Source organism: Salmo salar, chromosome ssa26 (genome assembly GCF_905237065.1).
Source record: "Salmo salar chromosome ssa26, Ssal_v3.1, whole genome shotgun sequence".
Taxonomy (NCBI): Eukaryota; Metazoa; Chordata; class Actinopteri; order Salmoniformes; family Salmonidae; genus Salmo; species Salmo salar.
This window is the reverse complement of record NC_059467.1, coordinates 47469934-47493679: the sequence shown is the minus strand read 5'-3', so window position 1 is coordinate 47493679 and position 23746 is coordinate 47469934. Positions and strand designations below refer to the sequence as shown.

The 23746-nt window shown below is 44.8% G+C and overlaps 1 protein-coding gene across 10 annotated transcripts in view; it reads right to left on the bottom strand.

The window, feature by feature from the left end:
- The window catches only part of LOC106587766 (C-myc promoter-binding protein), a 265908-nt gene that overhangs the window by 75798 nt on the left and 166364 nt on the right, over positions 1 to 23746 (bottom strand). For 5 of the 10 annotated variants that reach the window (XM_045709140.1, XM_045709144.1, XM_045709141.1 and 2 more), the window contains exons 13-15: positions 21187 to 21332; positions 10438 to 10464; positions 94 to 227 (exon numbers count right to left, since the gene is read on the bottom strand). In XM_045709140.1, coding sequence (XP_045565096.1) covers positions 94 to 227; positions 10438 to 10464; positions 21187 to 21332 — 307 coding nt within the window. The remainder of the gene's footprint in view (positions 1 to 93; positions 228 to 10437; positions 10465 to 21186; positions 21333 to 23746) is intronic. The other 5 variants (XM_045709143.1, XM_045709146.1, XM_045709149.1 and 2 more) reach the window with 1 other exon arrangement.

The following is a 23746-nucleotide window of genomic DNA, read 5'->3' as shown; positions in this document are numbered from 1 at the left end:
AGCTGGAGAGGCAGAACACACTGGGGTTAACACAGACAGACAGACAGACAGACAGACAGACAGACAGACAGACAGACACAGTGGGTTCAGCACCTGTAGCAGAGTGGGTGCTCCTCTCCATCAGGCAGATGGGGTAGTTCTGGGGGTGTGATGAAGACTGTGTGCTCGCTGCGCTGTGATTCGTCGATCTCTATCAGCCTGGTCTCATCTGGCTTATCGCTGTCCACCTGAGGGGAGGGACATGAAACAGGTCATGTGCTGGAAGGGAACCAGGCCTTAGTGTTGTATCCACTAGTCAGTCCCTATCCTAGTGGACAGTCCTTCACTGTGTGTAGCTAGTCCCTATCCTAGTGGACAGTCCTTCACTGTGTGTAGCTAGTCCCTATCCTAGTGGACAGTCCTTCACTGTGTGTAGTTAGTCCCTATCCTAGGAGACAGTCCTTCACTGTGTGTAGCTAGTTCCTATCCTAGGAGACAGTCCTTCACTGTGTGTAGCTAGTCCCTATCCTAGTGGACAGTCCTTCACTGTGTGTAGTTAGTCCCTATCCTAGGAGACAGTCCATCACTGTGTTTGTGTGTAGCTAGTCCCTATCCTAGGAGACAGTCCTTCACTGTGTGTAGCTAGTCCCTACCCTAGTGGACAGTCCTTCACTGTGTGTAGTTAGTCCCTATCCTAGGAGACAGTCCTTCACTGTGTTTGTGTGTAGCTAGTCCCTATCCTAGAAGACAGTCCTTCACTGTGTGTAGTTAGTCCCTATCCTAGGAGACAGTCTTTCACTGTGTTTGTGTGTAGCTAGTCCCTATCCTAGAAGACAGTCCTTCACTGTGTGTAGCTAGTTCCTATCCTAGGAGACAGTCCTTCACTGTGTTTGTGTGTAGCTAGTCCCTATCCTAGAAGACAGTCCTTCACTGTGTGTAGCTAGTTCCTATCCTAGGAGACAGTCCTTCACTGTGTGTAGCTAGTTCCTATCCTAGGAGACAGTCCTTCACTGTGTGTAGCTAGTCCCTATCCTAGGAGACAGTCCTTCACTGTGTGTAGCTAGTCCCTATCCTAGGAGACAGTCCTTCACTGTGTAGCTTGTCCCTATACTAGGAGACAGGGTTTCACTGTGTGTAGCTAGTCCCTATCCTAGGAGACAGTCCTTCACTGTGTGTAGCTAGTCCCTATCCTAGGAGACAGTCCTTCACTGTGTGTAGCTAGTTCCTATCCTAGGAGACAGTCCTTCACTGTGTTTGTGTGTAGCTAGTCCCTATCCTAGGAGACAGTCCTTCACTGTGTGTAGCTAGTTCCTATCCTAGGAGACAGTCCTTCACTGTGTGTAGCTAGTCCCTATCCTAGGAGACAGTCCTTCACTGTGTGTAGCTAGTCCCTATCCTAGGAGACAGTCCTTCACTTGTGTGTAGCTAGTCCCTATCCTAGGAGACAGTCCTTCACTGTGTGTAGCTAGTTCCCTATCCTAGGAGACAGTCCTTCACTGGTTGTGTGTAGCTAGTCCCTATACTAGGAGACAGGTCCTTCACTGTGTGTAGCTAGTTCCTATCCTAGGAGACAGTCCTTCACTGTGTGTAGCTAGTCCCTATCCTAGGAGACAGTCCTTCACTGTGTGTAGCTAGTCCCTATCCTAGGAGACAGTCCTTCACTGTGTAGCTTGTCCCTATACTAGGAGACAGGGTTTCACTGTGTGTAGCTAGTCCCTATCCTAGGAGACAGTCCTTCACTGTGTGTAGCTAGTCCCTATCCTAGGAGACAGTCCTTCACTGTGTGTAGCTAGTTCCTATCCTAGGAGACAGTCCTTCACTGTGTTTGTGTGTAGCTAGTCCCTATCCTAGGAGACAGTCCTTCACTGTGTGTAGCTAGTCCCTATCCTAGGAGACAGTCCTTCACTGTGTTTGTGTGTAGCTAGTCCCTATCCTAGGAGACAGTCCTTCACTGTGTGTAGCTAGTCCCTATCCTAGGAGACAGTCCTTCACTGTGTAGCTTGTCCCTATACTAGGAGACAGGGTTTCACTGTGTGTAGCTAGTTCCTATCCTAGGAGACAGTCCTTCACTGTGTGTAGCTAGTCCCTATCCTAGGAGACAGTCCTTCACTGTGTGTAGCTAGTCCCTATCCTAGGAGACAGTCCTTCACTGTGTAGCTTGTCCCTATACTAGGAGACAGGGTTTCACTGTGTGTAGCTAGTCCCTATCCTAGGAGACAGTCCTTCACTGTGTGTAGCTAGTCCCTATCCTAGGAGACAGTCCTTCACTGTGTGTAGCTAGTTCCTATCATAGGAGACAGTCCTTCACTGTGTTTGTGTGTAGCTAGTCCCTATCCTAGGAGACAGTCCTTCACTGTGTGTAGCTAGTCCCTATCCTAGGAGACAGTCCTTCACTGTGTGTAGCTAGTTCCTATCCTAGGAGACAGTCCTTCACTGTGTGTAGCTAGTCCCTATCCTAGGAGACAGTCCTTCACTGTGTGTAGCTAGTCCCTATCCTAGGAGACAGTCCTTCACTGTGTGTAGCTAGTCCCTATCCTAGGAGACAGTCCTTCACTGTGTGTAGCTAGTCCCTATCCTAGGAGACAGTCCTTCACTGTGTGTAGCTAGTCCCTATCCTAGGAGACAGTCCTTCACTGTGTGTAGCTAGTTCCTATCCTAGGAGGCAGTCCTTCACTGTGTGTAGCTAGTCCCTATCCTAGGAGACAGTCCTTCACTGTGTGTAGCTAGTCCCTATCCTAGGAGACAGTCCTTCACTGTGTGTAGCTAGTCCCTATCCTAGGAGACAGTCCTTCACTGTGTGTAGCTAGTCCCTATCCTAGGAGACAGTCCTTCACTGTGTGTAGCTAGTCCCTATCCTAGGAGACAGTCCTTCACTGTGTGTAGCTAGTTCCTATCCTAGGAGACAGTCCTTCACTGTGTGTAGCTAGTCCCTATCCTAGGAGACAGTCCTTCACTGTGTGTAGCTAGTCCCTATCCTAGGAGACAGTCCTTCACTGTGTGTAGCTAGTTCCTATCCTAGGAGACAGTCCGGAGGAAGTCGGTAGTTGACCTCTCTGTCTCTCTCATAGATGATGTACATGAGGCTCTGAAGTTAAGTCAACTGTTAGTAGATAAAACTCCACTTTGTGTTGTATACTTTCTGTCACTGCAGTGAATAGTGAGCCCCCCCCAAATGGGTCAGTGACTCCATTAAAGCTGTTTAAGGTTATGGTTAAATGGGTCAGTGACTCCATTAAAGCTGTTTAAGGTTATGGTTAAATGGGTCAGTGACTCCATTAAAGCTGTTTAAGGTTATGGTTAAATGGGTCAGTGACTCCATTAAAGCTGTTTAAGGTTATGGTTAAATGGGTCAGTGACTCCATTAAAGCTGTTTAAGGTTATGGTTAAATGGGTCAGTGACTCCATTAAAGCTGTTTAAGGTTATGGTTAAATGGGTCAGTGACTCCATTAAAGCTGTTTAAGGTTATGGTTAAATGGGTCAGTGACTCCATTAAAGCTGTTTAAGGTTATGGTTAAATGGGTCAGTGACTCCATTAAAGCTGTTTAAGGTTATGGTTAAATGGGTCAGTGACTCCATTAAAGCTGTTTAAGGTTATGGTTAAATGGGTCAGTGACTCCATTAAAGCTGTTTAAGGTTATGGTTAAATGGGTCAGTGACTCATGGGCTTTGTGGTGAAAGAGGTGAATTCAAGCTGTTAAAGGTCAGCAGAAGAGTGAGGATGTATTTAGTGTGGGAGCAGAGGGATGAGGTTAAGGCGGTGTTTTCTTAGTTAAAACATTGTTAGTCTCATTAGTGTGGAATATTTCCTCTACTGCTGGAAACCATTTCCACTTTATTACTAAAACAATCACTGAGCATCAAATGAGATGTTTTCCCATGTTGAGAAGCACTTTAAAATAAACTGATTAAGGTGTGGTTGTACAGTGTGTTACAGTCTGAGTGTTTAGTATTGTACTAGAGCTGCACTAGCCAGAGAGACAGACAAGAGACAGTGAGGATGTAAAACCTGCCAGAGGCTACACTTCCTCTGTTGGAGTAGACAAGTCCAAAACAAAGACACAAAGACACAAGCTAAAACTTGGACTGCAGAGAGAGGCTGTGTTTCTCTGTTTCTGGTCGAGAACATTGAGTTCAGCTGATCTGGACATGGAGCTCCCTGAGGGAGTGGGTGTGTGTGTGTGTGTGTGTGTGTGTGTGTGTGTGTGTGTGTGTGTGTGTGTGATCCTCTCAGGGACACCACAGTGCAGTGAGGGTGTCATTGAGATAAGCCCTTCTGGTGATTTAACCTGATATACTTAAGGAGTAGGGAGAGAAGGATGGATCGAGGAAGGGAGGGAGGGAGGGAGGGAGAGAAGGCCTGCCTGCCTCCCTCCCTGCCTGCCTCCCTCCCTCCCTCCCTGCTTCCCTGCCTGCCTCCCTGCCTGCCTCCCTGCCTGCCTCCCTCCCTCCCTGCCTGCTTCCCTGCCTGCCTCCCTGCCTGCTTCCCCGCCTCCCTCCCTGCCCGCCCTCTCCCTCCCTGCCTGCCTGCCCCCTCCCTCCCTGCCTGCCTCCCTCCCTCCCTCCCTGCTTCCCTGCCTGCCTCCCTCCCTCCCTGCTTCCCTGCCTGCCTCCCTGCCTGCCTGCCTGCCTCCCTCCCTCCCTCCCTGCCTGCTTCCCTGCCTGCCTCCCTGCCTGCCTGCCTGCCTCCCTCCGTCCCTGCCTGCTTCCCTGCCTGCCTCCCTGCCTGCCTCCCTGCTTCCCCCCCTCCCTGCTTCCCTGCCTGCCTCCCTGCCTCCCTCCCTGCCCGCCCTCTCCCTCCCTGCCTGCCTGCCCCCTCCCTGCCTGCCTCCCTGCTTCCCTCCCTGCCTGCCCCCTCCCTCCCTGCTTGCCTCCCTGCTTCCTTCCCTCCCTCCCTGCCTGCCCCCTGCCTGCCCCCCTCCCTCCCTGCTTGCCTCCCTGCTTCCCTCCCTGCCTCCCTCCCCACTCCTTCCCTCCCTGCTCCACTCCCTCCCTCCCTCCCCACTCCCTTCCTCCCTCCCTGCCCCCCCCTCCCTGCCCCTATCCCTCCAGATACTGATTACTGAATGTCATGTTTCACTACATCAGATGTAGAGGGAGAGATCTGACAGGACAACACAAACCACTGAGTCTACTACACACACACACACACACACACACACACACACACACACACACACACACACACACACACACACACACACACACACACACACACACAGACACACAGACACACAGACACACAGACACACTCCCACACACAATTGGATCAGGGTTTCAGTACACTGACTCTCCCTCTCCCTGGGAGAGACAAGAAAATACACTTGAGAAGAATCAACTGTAAACCTCCACATCAACTCTACCATCAGGCCTTTTACACATCACTGAGCCGCTAAAAATCCCTTCTCAGCTCAAGTCATGAAAAATTCAAGGCTGAAATCATTAGACGCCAGTGCTGCTCTTAACTGCTGCTGCAGAAACCTGGATATAACAATCCACAATGAAAGACCAGCTGTAATGCAGAGTAGAGAGACTCACTGTGTTTTACTACAGAAGGGAAGGTAACAGAGAGGTGGACTGTCCTGTGTTTTACTACAGAAGGGAAGTTAAGACAGAGAGGTGGACTGTCCTGTGTTTTACTACAGAAGGGAAGGTAACAGAGAGGTGGACTGTCCTGTGTTTTACTACAGAAGGGAAGGTAACAGAGAGGTGGACTGTCCTGTGTTTTACTACAGAAGGGAAGGTAACAGAGACAGAGAGGTGGACTGTCCTGTGTTTTACTACAGAAGGGAAGGTAACAGAGAGGTGGACTGTCCTGTGTTTTACTACAGAAGGGAAGGTAACAGAGAGGTGGACTGTCCTGTGTTTTACTACAGAAGGGAAGTTAACAGAGAGGTGGACTGTCCTGTGTTTTACTACAGAAGGGAAGGTAACAGAGAGGTGGACTGTCCTGTGTTTTACTACAGAAGGGAAGGTAACAGAGAGGTGGACTGTCCTGTGTTTTACTACAGAAGGGAAGGTAACAGAGAGGTGGACTGTCCTGTGTTTTACTACAGAAGGGAAGTTAACAGAGAGGTGGACTGTCCTGTGTTTTACTACAGAAGGGAAGTTAACAGAGAGGTGGACTGTCCTGTGTTTTACTACAGAAGGGAAGGTAACAGAGAGGTGGACTGTCCTGTGTTTTACTACAGAAGGGAAGGTAACAGAGAGGTGGACTGTCCTGTGTTTTACTACAGAAGGGAAGGTAACAGAGAGGTGGACTGTCCTGTGTTTTACTACAGAAGGGAAGGTAACAGAGAGGTGGACTGTCCTGTGTTTTACTACAGAAGGGAAGGTAACAGAGAGGTGGACTGTCCTGTGTTTTACTACAGAAGGGAAGGTAACAGAGAGGTGGACTGTCCTGTGTTTTACTACAGAAGGGAAGGTAACAGAGAGGTGGACTGTCCTGTGTTTTACTACAGAAGGGAAGGTAACAGAGAGGTGGACTGTCCTGTGTTTTACTACAGAAGGGAAGGTAACAGAGAGGTGGACTGTCCTGTGTTTTACTACAGAAGGGAAGGTAACAGAGAGGTGGACTGTCCTGTGTTTTACTACAGAAGGGAAGGTAACAGAGAGGTGGACTGTCCTGTGTTTTACTACAGAAGGGAAGGTAACAGAGAGGTGGACTGTCCTGTGTTTTACTACAGAAGGGAAGGTAACAGAGAGGTGGACTGTCCTGTGTTTTACTACAGAAGGGAAGGTAACAGAGAGGTGGACTGTCCTGTGTTTTACTACAGAAGGGAAGGTAACAGAGAGGTGGACTGTCCTGTGTTTTACTACAGAAGGGAAGGTAACAGAGAGGTGGACTGTCCTGTGTTTTACTACAGAAGGGAAGGTAACAGAGAGGTGGACTGTCCTGTGTTTTACTACAGAAGGGAAGGTAACAGAGAGGTGGACTGTCCTGTGTTTTACTACAGAAGGGAAGGTAACAGAGAGGTGGACTGTCCTGTGTTTTACTACAGAAGGGAAGGTAACAGAGAGGTGGACTGTCCTGTGTTTTACTACAGAAGGGAAGGTAACAGAGAGGTGGACTGTCCTGTGTTTTACTACAGAAGGGAAGGTAACAGAGAGGTGGACTGTCCTGTGTTTTACTACAGAAGGGAAGGTAACAGAGCAGAGAGGTGGACTGTCCTGTGTTTTACTACAGAAGGGAAGGTAACAGAGAGGTGGACTGTCCTGTGTTTTACTACAGAAGGGAAGGTAACAGAGAGGTGGACTGTCCTGTGTTTTACTACAGAAGGGAAGGTAACAGAGAGGTGGACTGTCCTGTGTTTTACTACAGAAGGGAAGGTAACAGAGAGGTGGACTGTCCTGTGTTTTACTACAGAAGGGAAGGTAACAGAGAGGTGGACTGTCCTGTGTTTTACTACAGAAGGGAAGGTAACAGAGAGGTGGACTGTCCTGTGTTTTACTACAGAAGGGAAGGTAACAGAGAGGTGGACTGTCCTGTGTTTTACTACAGAAGGGAAGTTAACAGAGAGGTGGACTGTCCTGTGTTTTACTACAGAAGGGAAGGTAACAGAGAGGTGGACTGTCCTGTGTTTTACTACAGAAGGGAAGGTAACAGAGCAGAGAGGTGGACTGTCCTGTGTTTTACTACAGAAGGGAAGGTAACAGAGAGGTGGACTGTCCTGTGTTTTACTACAGAAGGGAAGGTAACAGAGAGGTGGACTGTCCTGTGTTTTACTACAGAAGGGAAGGTAACAGAGAGGTGGACTGTCCTGTGTTTTACTACAGAAGGGAAGGTAACAGAGAGGTGGACTGTCCTGTGTTTTACTACAGAAGGGAAGGTAACAGAGACAGAGAGGTGGACTGTCCTATGTTTTACTACAGAAGGGAAGGTAACAGAGAGGTGGACTGTCCTGTGTTTTACTACAGAAGGGAAGGTAACAGAGAGGTGGACTGTCCTGTGTTTTACTACAGAAGGGAAGGTAACAGAGAGGTGGACTGTCCTGTGTTTTACTACAGAAGGGAAGGTAACAGAGAGGTGGACTGTCCTGTGTTTTACTACAGAAGGGAAGGTAACAGAGAGGTGGACTGTCCTGTGTTTTACTACAGAAGGGAAGGTAACAGAGAGGTGGACTGTCCTGTGTTTTACTACAGAAGGGAAGGTAACAGAGAGGTGGACTGTCCTGTGTTTTACTACAGAAGGGAAGGTAACAGAGAGGTGGACTGTCCTGTGTTTTACTACAGAAGGGAAGGTAACAGAGAGGTGGACTGTCCTGTGTTTTACTACAGAAGGGAAGGTAACAGAGACAGAGAGGTGTACTGTCCTGTACTGAGAAGCTCAACAGCAGTAGTTAATCAGAAACCTGCTCCTAGCTAGGTGGTGGTGACTTCCTCTTGTAGTTCCACTAACTGCTCCTAGAGAGCTAGCTAGGTGGTGCTGACTTCCTCTTGTAGTTCCACTAACTGCTCCTAGAGAGCTAGCTAGGTGGTGGTGACTTCCTCTTGTAGTTCCACTAACTGCTCCTAGAGAGCTAGCTAGGTGGTGGTGACTTCCTCTTGTAGTTCCACTAACTGCTCCTAGAGAGCTAGCTAGGTGGTGCTGACTTCCTCTTGTAGTTCACACTAACTGCTCCTAGAGAGCTAGCTAGGTGGTGCTGACTTCCTCTTGTAGTTCCACTAACTGCTCCTAGAGAGCTAGCTAGGTGGTGGTGACTTCCTCTTGTAGTTCCACTAACTGCTCCTAGAGAGCTAGCTAGGTGGTGGTGACTTCCTCTTGTAGTTCCACTAACTGCTCCTAGAGAGCTAGCTAGGTGGTGCTGACTTCCTCTTGTAGTTCCACTAACTGCTCCTAGAGAGCTAGCTAGGTGGTGCTGACTTCCTCTTGTAGTTCACACTAACTGCTCGTAAGGACTACTGACCCACATTAGATATCATGTTTTTGAAATGGAAGACTTGGGAAATGCATAGCTGAGAGTGTGTGAGTTCATCAACATTCAGAGACTTGTATGGAACGGCTCTAGGAGACCCAATATTCACACTATCATACCCTGTAGAATGAAGCAATATATTCACACTATCATACCCTGTAGAATGAAGCAATATATTCACACTATCATACCCTGTAGAATGAAGCAATATATTCACACTATCATACCCTGTAGAATGAAGCAATATATTCACACTATCATACCCTGTAGAATGAAGCAATATATTCACACTATCATACCCTGTAGAATGAAGCAATATATTCACATTATCATACCCTGTAGAATGAAGCAATATATTCACACTATCATACCCTGTAGAATGAAGCAATATATTCACACTATCATACCCTGTAGAATGAAGCAATATATTCACACTATCATACCCTGTAGAATGAAGCAATATATTCACACTATCATACCCTGTAGAGTGAAGGAATATATTCACACTATCATACCCTGTAGAGTGAAGCAATATATTCACACTATCATACCCTGTAGAATGAAGCAATATATTCACACTATCATACCCTGTAGAATGAAGCAATATATTCACACTATCATACCCTGTAGAATGAAGCAATATATTCACACTATCATACCCTGTAGAATGAAGCAATATATTCACATAATCATACCCTGTAGAATGAAGCAATATATTCACACTATCATACCCTGTAGAATGAAGCAATATATTCACACTATCATACCCTGTCGTTGAAGCAACAGTAGTATGGACAGAACTTAGTTGATAGTAAATCAGTTGTGTCAGGGTGGTAGAGTGTCAGGAGTGGTAGAGTGTCAGGGTGGTATAGTGTCAGGGTTGTAGAGTGGTAGAGTGTCAGGGTGGTAGAGTGTCAGGGTGGTAGAGTGTCAGGGTGGTAGAGTGTCAGGGTGGTACAGTGTCAGGGTGGTACAGTGTCAGGGTGGTAGAGTGGTAGAGTGTCAGGGTGGTAGAGTGGTATAGTGTCAGGGTGGTAGAGTGTCAGGGTGGTAGAGTGGTAGAGTGTCAGGGTGGTAGAGTGTCAGGGTGGTAGAGTGGTATAGTGTCAGGGTGGTATAGTGTCAGGGTGGTAGAGTGGTAGAGTGTCAGGGTGGTAGAGTGTCAGGGTGGTAGGGTGGTATAGTGTCAGGGTGGTAGAGTGGTAGAGTGTCAGGGTGGTAGAGTGTCAGGGTGGTGTAGTGTCAGGGTGGTAGAGTGGTAGAGTGTCAGGGTGGTAGAGTGTCAGGGTGGTAGTGTCAGGGTGGTAGAGTGTCAGGGTGGTAGGGTGGTAGAGTGGTAGAGTGTCAGGGTGGTAGAGTGTCAGGGTGGTAGAGTGGTATAGTGTCAGGGTGGTAGAGTGGTAGAGTGTCAGGGTGGTAGGGTGGTAGAGTGGTATAGTGTCAGGGTGGTAGAGTGGTAGAGTGTCAGGGTGGTAGAGTGGTAGAGTGTCAGGATGGTAGAATGTCAGAGTGGTAGAGTGTGAGGGTGGACACAGTCAGACTCACCTTGCCTCCTTTGTCTGCACTGTAGAGCTGCATGCACAGGGAGGCAGAGAGGAGAGAGGGAACAAGAGAAGAGAAGAGAAGAGAAGAGAAGAGAAGAGAAGAGTTAGAGACATGTTGAGTTAGAGACAGGTTGAGGAGAGCAGGACTGATGGGAAATAACCAGACAGTACCATGGTTAAAGGAAATAACCATACAGCACCACGGTTAAAGGAAATAACCAGACAGTACTAAGGTTAAAGGGCTGATTGGACTAGGAGAGGCTACAAGAAGAAAACTAGCTAGATGTTAATCAGAGGTGGGCAATCTGATCCACAATGGGTCAGTGTGGGTGCAGGCTTTGGCTCCAGCCAAGCAGTAACACAACTAATTAAATTCATCACAGGGTGTTTCTGAAAATGCATACTACCGTGCTCCGAGCAAGCACATTGGAGCATGGGAGGGTTGGAGTATCAAAGTACACGAAACGCAGGGTTCGTACAGACAGTGGCAAGTCAAAGTCAAGGACTTTCAAATACTTTTTACAAGCACTAATATATATTTTTAAGGACCATCAATTTGCAACAGTTCCTATTATGCAATTGTTTCTAGTTGCCACCGGATGGGAGTAGATCACCATAACCTGACTTACTATTCATCACCATCTTACAAGATCTACTCAATAATACGTGTTTCACTACTTATTTACTACATTCATGAGGGGTAAGTCAGTACTGATGATGTTGACCGATTTCCTTATATGACCTGTAACTCAGTAAAATCTTTGAAATTGTTGCGTTTATATGTTTGTTCACTGTACATGACAATAATATGAAATTGCCTTTATATTTCACAAAATGTTAGGACCCACAGGCTGTCCCAACATATAATGACATGAAAGTTAATTCTGACAGTGTAAAATGCCATTAGTTTACTATAAAATGTTGTATTCTATACACATTTGAAGAGCAACAAGTTATTGTGTTTGATAAGATTAAAGATTCTCTCAGGGGACCCTATTTACATTTTAAAGGACCCCACATGGGTTCTGGACCCCAAGTTTGAGAACCACTGTAATACTAACCTTTCTCCCTGCTGGCTTCAATGCTTCTTCTCTCTGTGTATCTCATTTGCCTCTTTCAGCCTGACTCACCACTGTCTGTCTCACTACTCTCAGTAAAGAAAATGTATTTTGTAATGAGAACTTTTAGCCCATCTTTTGATTATAGCTATCTTCATTTCAGTCCTGCTGAGGTCAGGCTCCGTTCAACGTTAGCTTCAAACTTAATCCGTTTTTTTTTGTTTGGGTGATGTCCGTTGACACGGCAGAATCCCACTGTCAGCGGCGTCTCTCTGCCACTTGCCACCGTAGGTCTGGGCTGAGGTAGTTTGTTTCACCTCTCGGCCTGTCGTGGCCGGAGTTTCCCGATGGACAGAGTGGTGAGTGAATGCGTTGCTAACAAGGCAAATCCAGGGGAGCAGGCGAACATAACGAGCTGACATGAATCATTCAATGATTCCACTCGTTAGCAGAGGTAGGTGCGATTAAAACTCAGATCAACGCTGGGAATGCAATAATAAGTGGTTAAAACGATCATTAACAAAATAAAATGGCGAGTAAACGCTATTTCACAAATAAAAAGGCGAGTAAACTGCATTTACCCTCCACTACATCCCTGGATGGGTCTGGCAAAACCATACATAAACATCTGTATCCTGCCAGGCAGGGTTGAATCTACATTTGTCCGGCATTTTACCTGTCGATCTGTTTTGGGACGCATAATCAGTCAGTTCTGTACCTGCTTGGCTGAGTGGCAGTGTGGGTGGAATGAGCAAGGCAACCTGAGCACCAAACACGTCAGGAAATAAACCTTGGTAGTCTGCCTAGAAATTAATTGGCCAAGACCAATACATTTTTCAAAAATAAATTATACTAACATATTTCATAATTTTCTGTTCTCCTCTCATTGTAATTCATGTACTACTAAAATGTCTGATTTTCAAGGTATTCAAGTACTTGAATTTCAGAGTACCAAATTTGAGTATTAAGCACCTCAACCCTAGAAACGGAGCACGGAGGGCACTTCTCAGATGCGTACTCATTTTGTACATATTTTGAAGCATGCATAAATGCAAGCTTCAACGGAAAGTATGAACAGAAACACACAAAACAACATGTCTTGAAATCAATGGCGGCCATTATTTGTTGCTGAAGTGAGAGAAAACAAACTCCGACTTCGGAATGAAATGTTGCCCCTTCACATCTCATATGTTGCCTGACTACAATATTTTATCTTGATACTTTAACAAGTATCTACTGTGTTAATTTTAGCATGTTTACTTGACAACAATACCCACTGTAGCGTACGCCGATCACACGCCCGTAGTAAGTCAATAGGGCGAACGTTAACAGGCTAGCTACTACCGTTAGGTTAAAGGAAATAACCAGACAGTACCAAGGTTACTTAAAATCCAGACGGAAAATATTTACACAAGAAGCAACCTAATATCACACAGTCAAACTCTCAGTCATTTAGTAAGTTCACCATTCTGCCATTCCCACTGTTAAACATCGAAGCAAAATACCGGTCAAAGTGTACAATCCTTTTCGGGCAAATAAACATATCATGGCATTAAGCAATGTGGCACATCAATGGTTCCTTTCAAATAAATACAGCAAAACGTTGGTGTTTCTGTCATGCCGTTTGGTTTAACACTGAAGCGATCAGCAGTAAACTGGTTGACATTGATTCTAAAGCTTGTTCAAAGACATACTATTCCCTTGTCTGCAAAACACTAGACAGCCACGAAGAATTGGCAGCTAGCTTGCATAACATTAGTTTTAGGTCATTTTTGGCATGTTTACTATCTGTTTAGCTAGATTATTACGAGCTCACTGATAATTATGAAGTAAAAAGTTTTCTTTGTGTATATCTTGTTTCGTCTGTATTGTTGCCATTCTCCTGGCTGGAAGAAGGGTCTGTGAATGGGGAGGTGTAGTGTGAGGTAATATAGTAGGGGGGAGTGATCCTCAAATGTAATGTTTTATGCATACTCAAGAGAACGTCCTCGGGAAAATGCACTAGAAGCATGAGAGTGTGCAGCACGGTAGTATGCATATTGAGAAACACCCAGTGACTCAGGGAAGCACGGTAGTATGCATATTGAGAAACACCCAGTGACTCAGGGAAGCACGGTAGTATGCATATTGAGAAACACCCAGTGACTCAGGGAAGCACGGTAGCATGCATATTGAGAAACACCCACAGTCTTCAATAAAGACTTAATTAGTAAAAATCTGCTGTGTTACTGCTTTGGCTGCACCTACATCAGCCCTTAACAGAGTAGAGGGGAATGGAGGGGAATGGAAATGAATGGGAGATAGAGGTAAAGTAAAGTTAGAGGATAGCAAGCATAGTTACTAGACAGGGAGGAGATCACTGATAGAGGATAGCATAGTTACTAGACAGGGAGGAGAACACTGATAGAGGATAGCATAGTTACTAGACAGGGAGGAGAACACTGATAGAGGATAGCATAGTTACTAGACAAGGAGGAGAACACTGATAGAGGATAGCATAGTTACTAGACAGGGAGGAGAACACTGATAGAGGATAGCATAGTTACTAGACAGGGAGGAGAACACTGGTAGAGGATAGCATAGTTACTAGACAGGGAGGAGATCACTGATAGAGGATAGCATAGTTACTAGACAGGGAGGAGATCACTGATAGAGGATAGCATAGTTACTAGACAGGGAGGAGAACACTGATAGAGGATAGCATAGTTACTAGACAGGGAGAACACTGATAGAGGATAGCATAGTTACTAGACAGGGAGAACACTGATAGAGGATAGTATAGTTACTAGACAGGGAGAACACTGATAGAGGATAGCATAGTTACTAGACAGGGAGGAGAACACTGATAGAGGATAGCATAGTTACTAGACAGGGAGGAGAACACTGATAGAGGATAGCATAGTTACTAGACAGGGAGAACACTGATAGAGGATAGCATAGTTACTAGACAGGGAGAACACTGATAGAGGATAGCATAGTTACTAGACAGGGAGGAGAACACTGATAGAGGATAGCATAGTTACAAGACAGGGAGGAGAACACTGATAGAGGATAGCATAGTTACTAGACAGGGAGAACACTGATAGAGGATAGCATAGTTACTAGACAGGGAGAACACTGATAGAGGATAGCATAGTTACTAGACAGGGAGGAGAACACTGATAGAGGATAGCATAGTTACTAGACAGGGAGATCACTGATAGAGGATAGCATAGTTACTAGACAGGGAGGAGAACACTGATAGAGGATAGCATAGTTACTAGACAGGGAGGAGATCACTGATAGAGGATAGCATAGTTACTAGACAGGGAGGAAATCACTGATAGAGGATAGCATAGTTACTAGACAGGGAGAACACTGATAGAGGATAGCATAGTTACTAGACAGGGAGGAGATCACTGATAGAGGATAGCATAGTTACTAGACAGGGAGGAGAACACTGATAGAGGATAGCATAGTTACTAGACAGGGAGGAGAACACTGATAGAGGATAGCATAGTTACTAGACAGGGAGAACACTGATAGAGGATAGCATAGTTACTAGACAGGGAGAACACTGATAGAGGATAGCATAGTTACTAGACAGGGAGGAGAACACTGATAGAGGATAGCATAGTTACTAGACAGGGAGGAGAACACTGATAGAGGATAGCATAGTTACTAGACAGGGAGAACACTGATAGAGGATAGCATAGTTACTAGACAGGGAGGAGAACACTGATAGAGGATAGCATAGTTACTAGACAGGGAGGAGAACACTGATAGAGGATAGCTTAGTTACTAGACAGGGAGGAGAACACTGGTAGATGATAGCATAGTTACTAGACAGGGAGAACACTGATAGAGGATAGCATAGTTACTAGACAGGGAGGAGAACACTGATAGAGGATAGCATAGTTACTAGACAGGGAGGAGATCACTGGTAGATGATAGCATAGTTACTAGACAGGGAGGAGAACACTGATAGAGGATAGCATAGTTACTAGACAGGGAGGAGAACACTGATAGAGGATAGCATAGTTACTAGACAGGGAGGAAATCACTGATAGAGGATAGCATAGTTACTAGACAGGGAGGAGAACACTGATAGAGGATAGCATAGTTACTAGACAGGGAGAACACTGATAGAGGATAGCATAGTTACTAGACAGGGAGGAGAACACTGATAGAGGATAGTATAGTTACTAGACAGGGAGGAGAACACTGATAGAGGATAGCATAGTTACTAGACAGGGAGGAGAACACTGATAGAGGATAGCATAGTTACTAGACAGGGAGGAGAACACTGATAGAGGATAGCATAGTTACTAGACAGGGAGAACACTGATAGAGGATAGCATAGTTACTAGACAGGGAGGAGAACACTGATAGAGGATAGTATAGTTACTAGACAGGGAGGAGAACACTGATAGAGGATAGCATAGTTACTAGACAGGGAGAACACTGATAGAGGATAGCATAGTTACTAGACAGGGAGAACACTGATAGAGGATAGCATAGTTACTAGACAGGGAGAACACTGATAGAGGATAGCATAGTTACTAGACAGGGAGGAGAACACTGATAGAGGATAGCATAGTTACTAGACAGGGAGAACACTGATAGAGGATAGCATAGTTACTAGACAGGGAGGAGAACACTGATAGAGGATAGCATAGTTACTAGACAGGGAGGAGAACACTGATAGAGGATAGCATAGTTACTAGACAGGGAGGAGATCACTGATAGAGGATAGCATAGTTACTAGACAGGGAGGAGAACACTGATAGAGGATAGCTTAGTTACTAGACAGGGAGGAGAACACTGATAGAGGATAGCATAGTTACTAGACAGGGAGAACACTGATAGAGGATAGCATAGTTACTAGACAGGGAGAACACTGATAGAGGATAGCATAGTTACTAGACAGGGAGGAGAACACTGATAGAGGATAGCATAGTTACTAGACAGGGAGAACACTGATAGAGGATAGCATAGTTACTAGACAGGGAGGAGAACACTGATAGAGGATAGCATAGTTACTAGACAGGGAGGAGAACACTGATAGAGGATAGCATAGTTACTAGACAGGGAGGAGATCACTGATAGAGGATAGCATAGTTACTAGACAGGGAGAACACTGATAGAGGATAGCATAGTTACTAGACAGGGAGGAGAACACTGATAGAGGATAGCTTAGTTACTAGACAGGGAGGAGAACACTGATAGAGGATAGCTTAGTTACTAGACAGGGAGGAAATCACTGATAGAGGATAGCATAGTTACTAGACAGGGAGGAAATCACTGATAGAGGATAGCTTAGTTACTAGACAGGGAGGAGAACACTGATAGAGGATAGCATAGTTACTAGACAGGGAGGAGAACACTGATAGAGGATAGCATAGTTACTAGACAGGGAGGAGAACACTGATAGAGGATAGCATAGTTACTAGACAGGGAGAACACTGATAGAGGATAGCATAGTTACTAGACAGGGAGGAGATCACTGATAGAGGATAGCATAGTTACTAGACAGGGAGGAGAACACTGATAGAGGATAGCATAGTTACTAGACAGGGAGGAGAACACTGATAGAGGATAGCATAGTTACTAGACAGGGAGGAGAACACTGATAGAGGATAGCATAGTTACTAGACAGGGAGAACACTGATAGAGGATAGCATAGTTACTAGACAGGGAGATCACTGATAGAGGATAGCATAGTTACTAGACAGGGAGGAGAACACTGATAGAGGATAGCATAGTTACTAGACAGGGAGGAGATCACTGATAGAGGATAGCATAGTTACTAGACAGGGAGGAGAACACTGATAGAGGATAGCATAGTTACTAGACAGGGAGAACACTGATAGAGGATAGCATAGTTACTAGACAGGGAGGAGAACACTGATAGAGGATAGTATAGTTACTAGACAGGGAGGAGAACACTGATAGAGGATAGCATAGTTACTAGACAGGGAGGAGAACACTGATAGAGGATAGCATAGTTACTAGACAGGGAGAACACTGATAGAGGATAGCATAGTTACTAGACAGGGAGGAGATCACTGATAGAGGATAGCATAGTTACTAGACAGGGAGGAGATCACTGATAGAGGATAGCATAGTTACTAGACAGGGAGGAGAACACTGATAGAGGATAGCATAGTTACTAGACAGGGAGAACACTGATAGAGGATAGCATAGTTACTAGACAGGGAGGAGAACACTGATAGAGGATAGCTTAGTTACTAGACAGGGAGGAGAACACTGATAGAGGATAGCTTAGTTACTAGACAGGGAGGAAATCACTGATAGAGGATAGCATAGTTACTAGACAGGGAGGAAATCACTGATAGAGGATAGCATAGTTACTAGACAGGGAGAACACTGATAGAGGATAGCATAGTTACTAGACAGGGAGAACACTGATAGAGGATAGCATAGTTACTAGACAGGGAGGAGAACACTGATAGAGGATAGTATAGTTACTAGACAGGGAGGAGAACACTGATAGAGGATAGCATAGTTACTAGACAGGGAGAACACTGATAGAGGATAGCATAGTTACTAGACAGGGAGGAGATCACTGATAGAGGATAGCATAGTTACTAGACAGGGAGGAGAACACTGATAGAGGATAGCATAGTTACTAGACAGGGAGAACACTGATAGAGGATAGCATAGTTACTAGACAGGGAGGAGAACACTGATAGAGGATAGCATAGTTACTAGACAGGGAGGAGAACACTGATAGAGGATAGCATAGTTACTAGACAGGGAGGAGAACACTGATAGAGGATAGCATAGTTACTAGACAGGGAGAACACTGATAGAGGATAGCATAGTTACTAGACAGGGAGGAGAACACTGATAGAGGATAGCATAGTTACTAGACAGGGAGAACACTGATAGAGGATAGCATAGTTACTAGACAGGGAGGAGAACACTGATAGAGGATAGCATAGTTACTAGACAGGGAGAACACTGATAGAGGATAGCATAGTTACTAGACAGGGAGGAGAACACTGATAGAGGATAGCATAGTTACTAGACAGGGAGGAGAACACTGATAGAGGATAGCATAGTTACTAGACAGGGAGATCACTGATAGAGGATAGCATAGTTACTAGACAGGGAGGAAATCACTGATAGAGGATAGCATAGTTACTAGACAGGGAGGAGAACACTAATAGAGGATAGCATAGTTACTAGACAGGGAGGAGAACACTGATAGAGGATAGCATAGTTACTAGACAGGGAGAACACTGATAGAGGATAGCTTAGTTACTAGACAGGGAGGAGAACACTGATAGAGGATAGCATAGTTACTAGACAGGGAGGACACTGGTAGAGGATAGCATAGTTACTAGACAGGGAGGAGAACACTGATAGAGGATAGCATAGTTACTAGACAGGGAGGAGAACACTGATAGAGGATAGCATAGTTACTAGACAGGGAGGAGAACACTGATAGAGGATAGCATAGTTACTAGACAGGGAGGAGAACACTGATAGAGGATAGCATAGTTACTAGACAGGGAGGAGAACACTGATAGAGGATAGCATAGTTACTAGACAGGGAGATCACTGATAGAGGATAGCATAGTTACTAGACAGGGAGAACACTGATAGAGGATAGCATAGTTACTAGACAGGGAGGAGAACACTGATAGAGGATAGCATAGTTACTAGACAGGGAGGAGAACACTGATAGAGGATAGCATAGTTACTAGACAGGGAGGAGAACACTGATAGAGGATAGCATAGTTACTAGACAGGGAGAACACTGATAGAGGATAGCATAGTTACTAGACAGGGAGGAGAACACTGATAGAGGATAGCATAGTTACTAGACAGGGAGGAGAACACTGATAGAGGATAGCATAGTTACTAGACAGGGAGAACACTGATAGAGGATAGCATAGTTACTAGACAGGGAGGAGAACACTGATAGAGGATAGCATAGTTACTAGACAGGGAGGAGAACACTGATAGAGGATAGCATAGTTACTAGACAGGGAGGAGATCACTGATAGAGGATAGCATAGTTACTAGACAGGGAGGAGATCACTGATAGAGGATAGCATAGTTACTAGACAGGGAGATCACTGATAGAGGATAGCATAGTTACTAGATAGGGAGGAAATCACTGATAGAGGATAGCATAGTTACTAGACAGGGAGGAAATCACTGATAGAGGATAGCATAGTTACTAGACAGGGAGAACACTGATAGAGGATAGCATAGTTACTAGACAGGGAGAACACTGATAGAGGATAGCATAGTTACTAGACAGGGAGGAAATCACTGATAGAGGATAGCATAGTTACTAGACAGGGAGAACACTGATAGAGGATAGCATAGTTACTAGACAGGGAGAACACTGATAGAGGATAGCATAGTTACAAGACAGGGAGGAGAACACTGATAGAGGATAGTATAGTTACTAGACAGGGAGGAGAACACTGATAGAGGATAGCATAGTTACTAGACAGGGAGAACACTGATAGAGGATAGCATAGTTACTAGACAGGGAGAACACTGATAGAGGATAGCATAGTTACTAGACAGGGAGAACACTGATAGAGGATAGCATAGTTACTAGACAGGGAGAACACTGATAGAGGATAGCTTAGTTACTAGACAGGGAGGAGAACACTGATAGAGGATAGCATAGTTACTAGACAGGGAGGAAATCACTGATAGAGGATAGCATAGTTACTAGACAGGGAGGAGAACACTGGTAGAGGATAGCATAGTTACTAGACAGGGAGAACACTGATAGAGGATAGCATAGTTACTAGACAGGGAGGAGAACACTGATAGAGGATAGCATAGTTACTAGACAGGGAGAACACTGATAGAGGATAGCATAGTTACTAGACAGGGAGAACACTGATAGAGGATAGCATAGTTACTAGACAGGGAGGAGAACACTGGTAGAGGATAGCATAGTTACTAGACAGGGAGGAGAACACTAATAGAGGATAGCATAGTTACTAGACAGGGAGGAGATCACTGATAGAGGATAGCTTAGTTACTAGACAGGGAGGAGAACACTGATAGAGGATAGCATAGTTACTAGACAGGGAGGAAATCACTGATAGAGGATAGCATAGTTACTAGACAGGGAGAACACTGATAGAGGATAGCATAGTTACTAGACAGGGAGGAGAACACTGATAGAGGATAGCTTAGTTACTAGACAGGGAGGAGAACACTGATAGAGGATAGCATAGTTACTAGACAGGGAGAACACTGATAGAGGATAGCATAGTTACTAGACAGGGAGAACACTGATAGAGGATAGCATAGTTACTAGACAGGGAGGACACTGGTAGAGGATAGCATAGTTACTAGACAGGGAGGAGAACACTGATAGAGGATAGCATAGTTACTAGACAGGGAGAACACTGATAGAGGATAGCATAGTTACTAGACAGGGAGGAGAACACTGATAGAGGATAGCATAGTTACTAGACAGGGAGAACACTGGTAGATGATAGCATAGTTACTAGACAGGGAGGAGAACACTGATAGAGGATAGCATAGTTACTAGACAGGGAGAACACTGGTAGATGATAGCATAGTTACTAGACAGGGAGGAGATCACTGGTAGATGATAGCATAGTTACTAGACAGGGAGATACATTTCACAGAGTATAGGTCTATATATGACTAGGATGATAGTATTATAAACCAAGCTGTACCTTGTCCACACAGTCATCGAAGAAGGCCAAGCTGGCGTCTTTGTCTGAGACGAAGGAGCACTCCTCTATGAATCTGATGAACATCTGAGTCTTGGTCATCAGGGAGTAGAACTTCTGGTGGGACCGGTCTCTGCTCTTCAGGAACCCTACAGAACATTACAACCATATGAGAAACCTAAAAATATACAGTAGAACCTCTGGTGGGACCGGTCTCTGCTCTTCAGGAACTCTACAGAACATTACAACCATATGAGAAACCTAAAAATATACAGTAGAACCTCTGGTGGGACCGGTCTCTGCTCTTCAGGAACTCTACAGAACATTACAACCATATGAGAAACCTAAAAATATACAGTAGAACCTCTGGTGGGACCGGTCTCTGCTCTTCAGGAACCCTACAGAACATTACAACCATATGAGAAACCTAAAAATATACAGTAGAACCTCTGGTGGGACTGGTCTCTGCTCTTCAGGAACTCTACAGAACATTACAACCATATGAGAAACCTAAAAATATACAGTAGAACCTCTGGTGGGACTGGTCTCTGCTCTTCAGGAACTCTACAGAACATTACAACCATATGAGAAACCTAAAAAGATACAGTAGAACCTCTGGTGGGAAAGGTCCTGGCTTTTCAGGAACCCTGAACACAACTGTTGGGGAGGGAGAAACGGAACAGAACATTTGTGGTTCACTGCTCGGTATATCTGGCAAAATAGGTTTAGGGTCATGGAACCTTGACCATGAAGCACAATGCTTTATTTTAATTTTTTGTACCTTCATTTAACCAGGTAAGTCTTTATTTAACCAGGTAAGTATTTATTTAACCTCTACGGGATTGGTGACCACCCACGGGACGGTTGAGCTAACGTGCGCAAATGTGATTAGCATGAGGTTGTAAGTAACAATAACATTTCCCAGGACATAGACATACGTACAGTTGAAGTCAGAAGTTTACATACACCTTTACCAAATACATTTAAACTCGTTTTTCACAATTCCTGACCTTTAATCCTAGTAAAAATTCACCACTTTATTTTAAGAATGTGAAATGTCAGAATAATAGTAGAGAGAATGATTTATTTCAGCTTTTATTTCTTTCATCACATTCCCAGTGGGTCAGAAGTTTACATACACTCAATTAGTATTTGGTAGCATTGCCTTTAAATTGTTTAACTTGGGTGAAACGTTTCAGGTAGCCTTCCACAAGCTTCCCACAATACGTTGGGTGAATTTTGACCCATTCCTCCTGACAGAGCTGGTGTAACTGAGTCAGGTTTGTAGGCCTCCTTGCTCACACACACTTTTTCAGTTCTGCCCACACATTTTCTATGGGATTCAGGTCAGGGCTTTGTGATGGCCACTCCAATACCTTGATTATGTTGTCCTTAAGCCATTTTGCCGCAACTTTGGAAGTATGCTTGGGGTCATTGTCCATTTGGAAGACTCATTTGCGACCAAGCTTTAACTTCTTGACTGATGTCTTGAGATGTTGCTTCAATATATCCACATAATTTTCCTACCTCATGATGTCATCTATTTTGTGAAGTGCACCAGTCCCTCCTGCAGCAAAGCACCTCCACAACATGATGCTGCCAATGCCGTGCTTCACGGTTGGGATGGTGTTCTTCGGCTTGCAAGCATCCCCCTTTTTCCTCCAAATATAACGATGGTCATTATGGCCAAACAGTTCTATTTTTGTTTCATCAGACCAGAGGACATTTCTCCGAAAAGTACAATCTTTGTCCCCATGTGCAGTTGCAAACCGTAGTCTGGCTTTTGGAGCAGTGGCTTCTTTCTTGCTGAGCATCCTTTCAGGTTATGTCGTTATAGGACTCGTTTTACTGTGGATATAGTCACTTTTGTACTTGTTTCCTCCAGTATCTTCAAAAGGTCCTTTGCTGTTGTTGTCGCACCAAAGTGCATTCTTCTCTAGGAGACAGAACGCGTCTCCTTCCTGAGCGGTATGACGGCTGCGTGGTCCCATGGTGTTTATACTTGCGTACTATTGTTTGTACAGATGAACGTGGTACCTTCAGGCGTTTGGAAATTGCTCCCAAGGATGAACCAGACCAAGGATGAACCAGACTTGTGGAGGTCTACCATTTTTTTCTTTTGATTTTCCCATGATGTCAAGCAAAGAGGCACTGAGTTTGAAGGTAGGCCTTGAAATACATCCACAGGTACACCTCCAATTGACTCAAATGATGTAAATTAGCCTATCAAAAGCTTCTAAAGCCATGACATCATATTCTGGAATTTTCCACACTGTTTAAAGGCACAGTCAACTTAGTATATGTAAACTTCTGACCTACTGGAATTGTGATACAGTGAATTATAAGTGAAATAATCTGTCTGTAAACAATTGTTGGAAAAATGACTTGTGTCATGCACAAAGTAGATGTCCTAACTGACTTGCCAAAACTATAGTTTGTTAACAAGAAATTTGTGGAGTGGTTGAAAAACAAGTTTTAATGACTCCAACCTAAGTGTATGTAAACTTATGACTTCAACTGTATCTGATATGGGCAGAAAGCTGAAATTCTTGTTAATCTAACT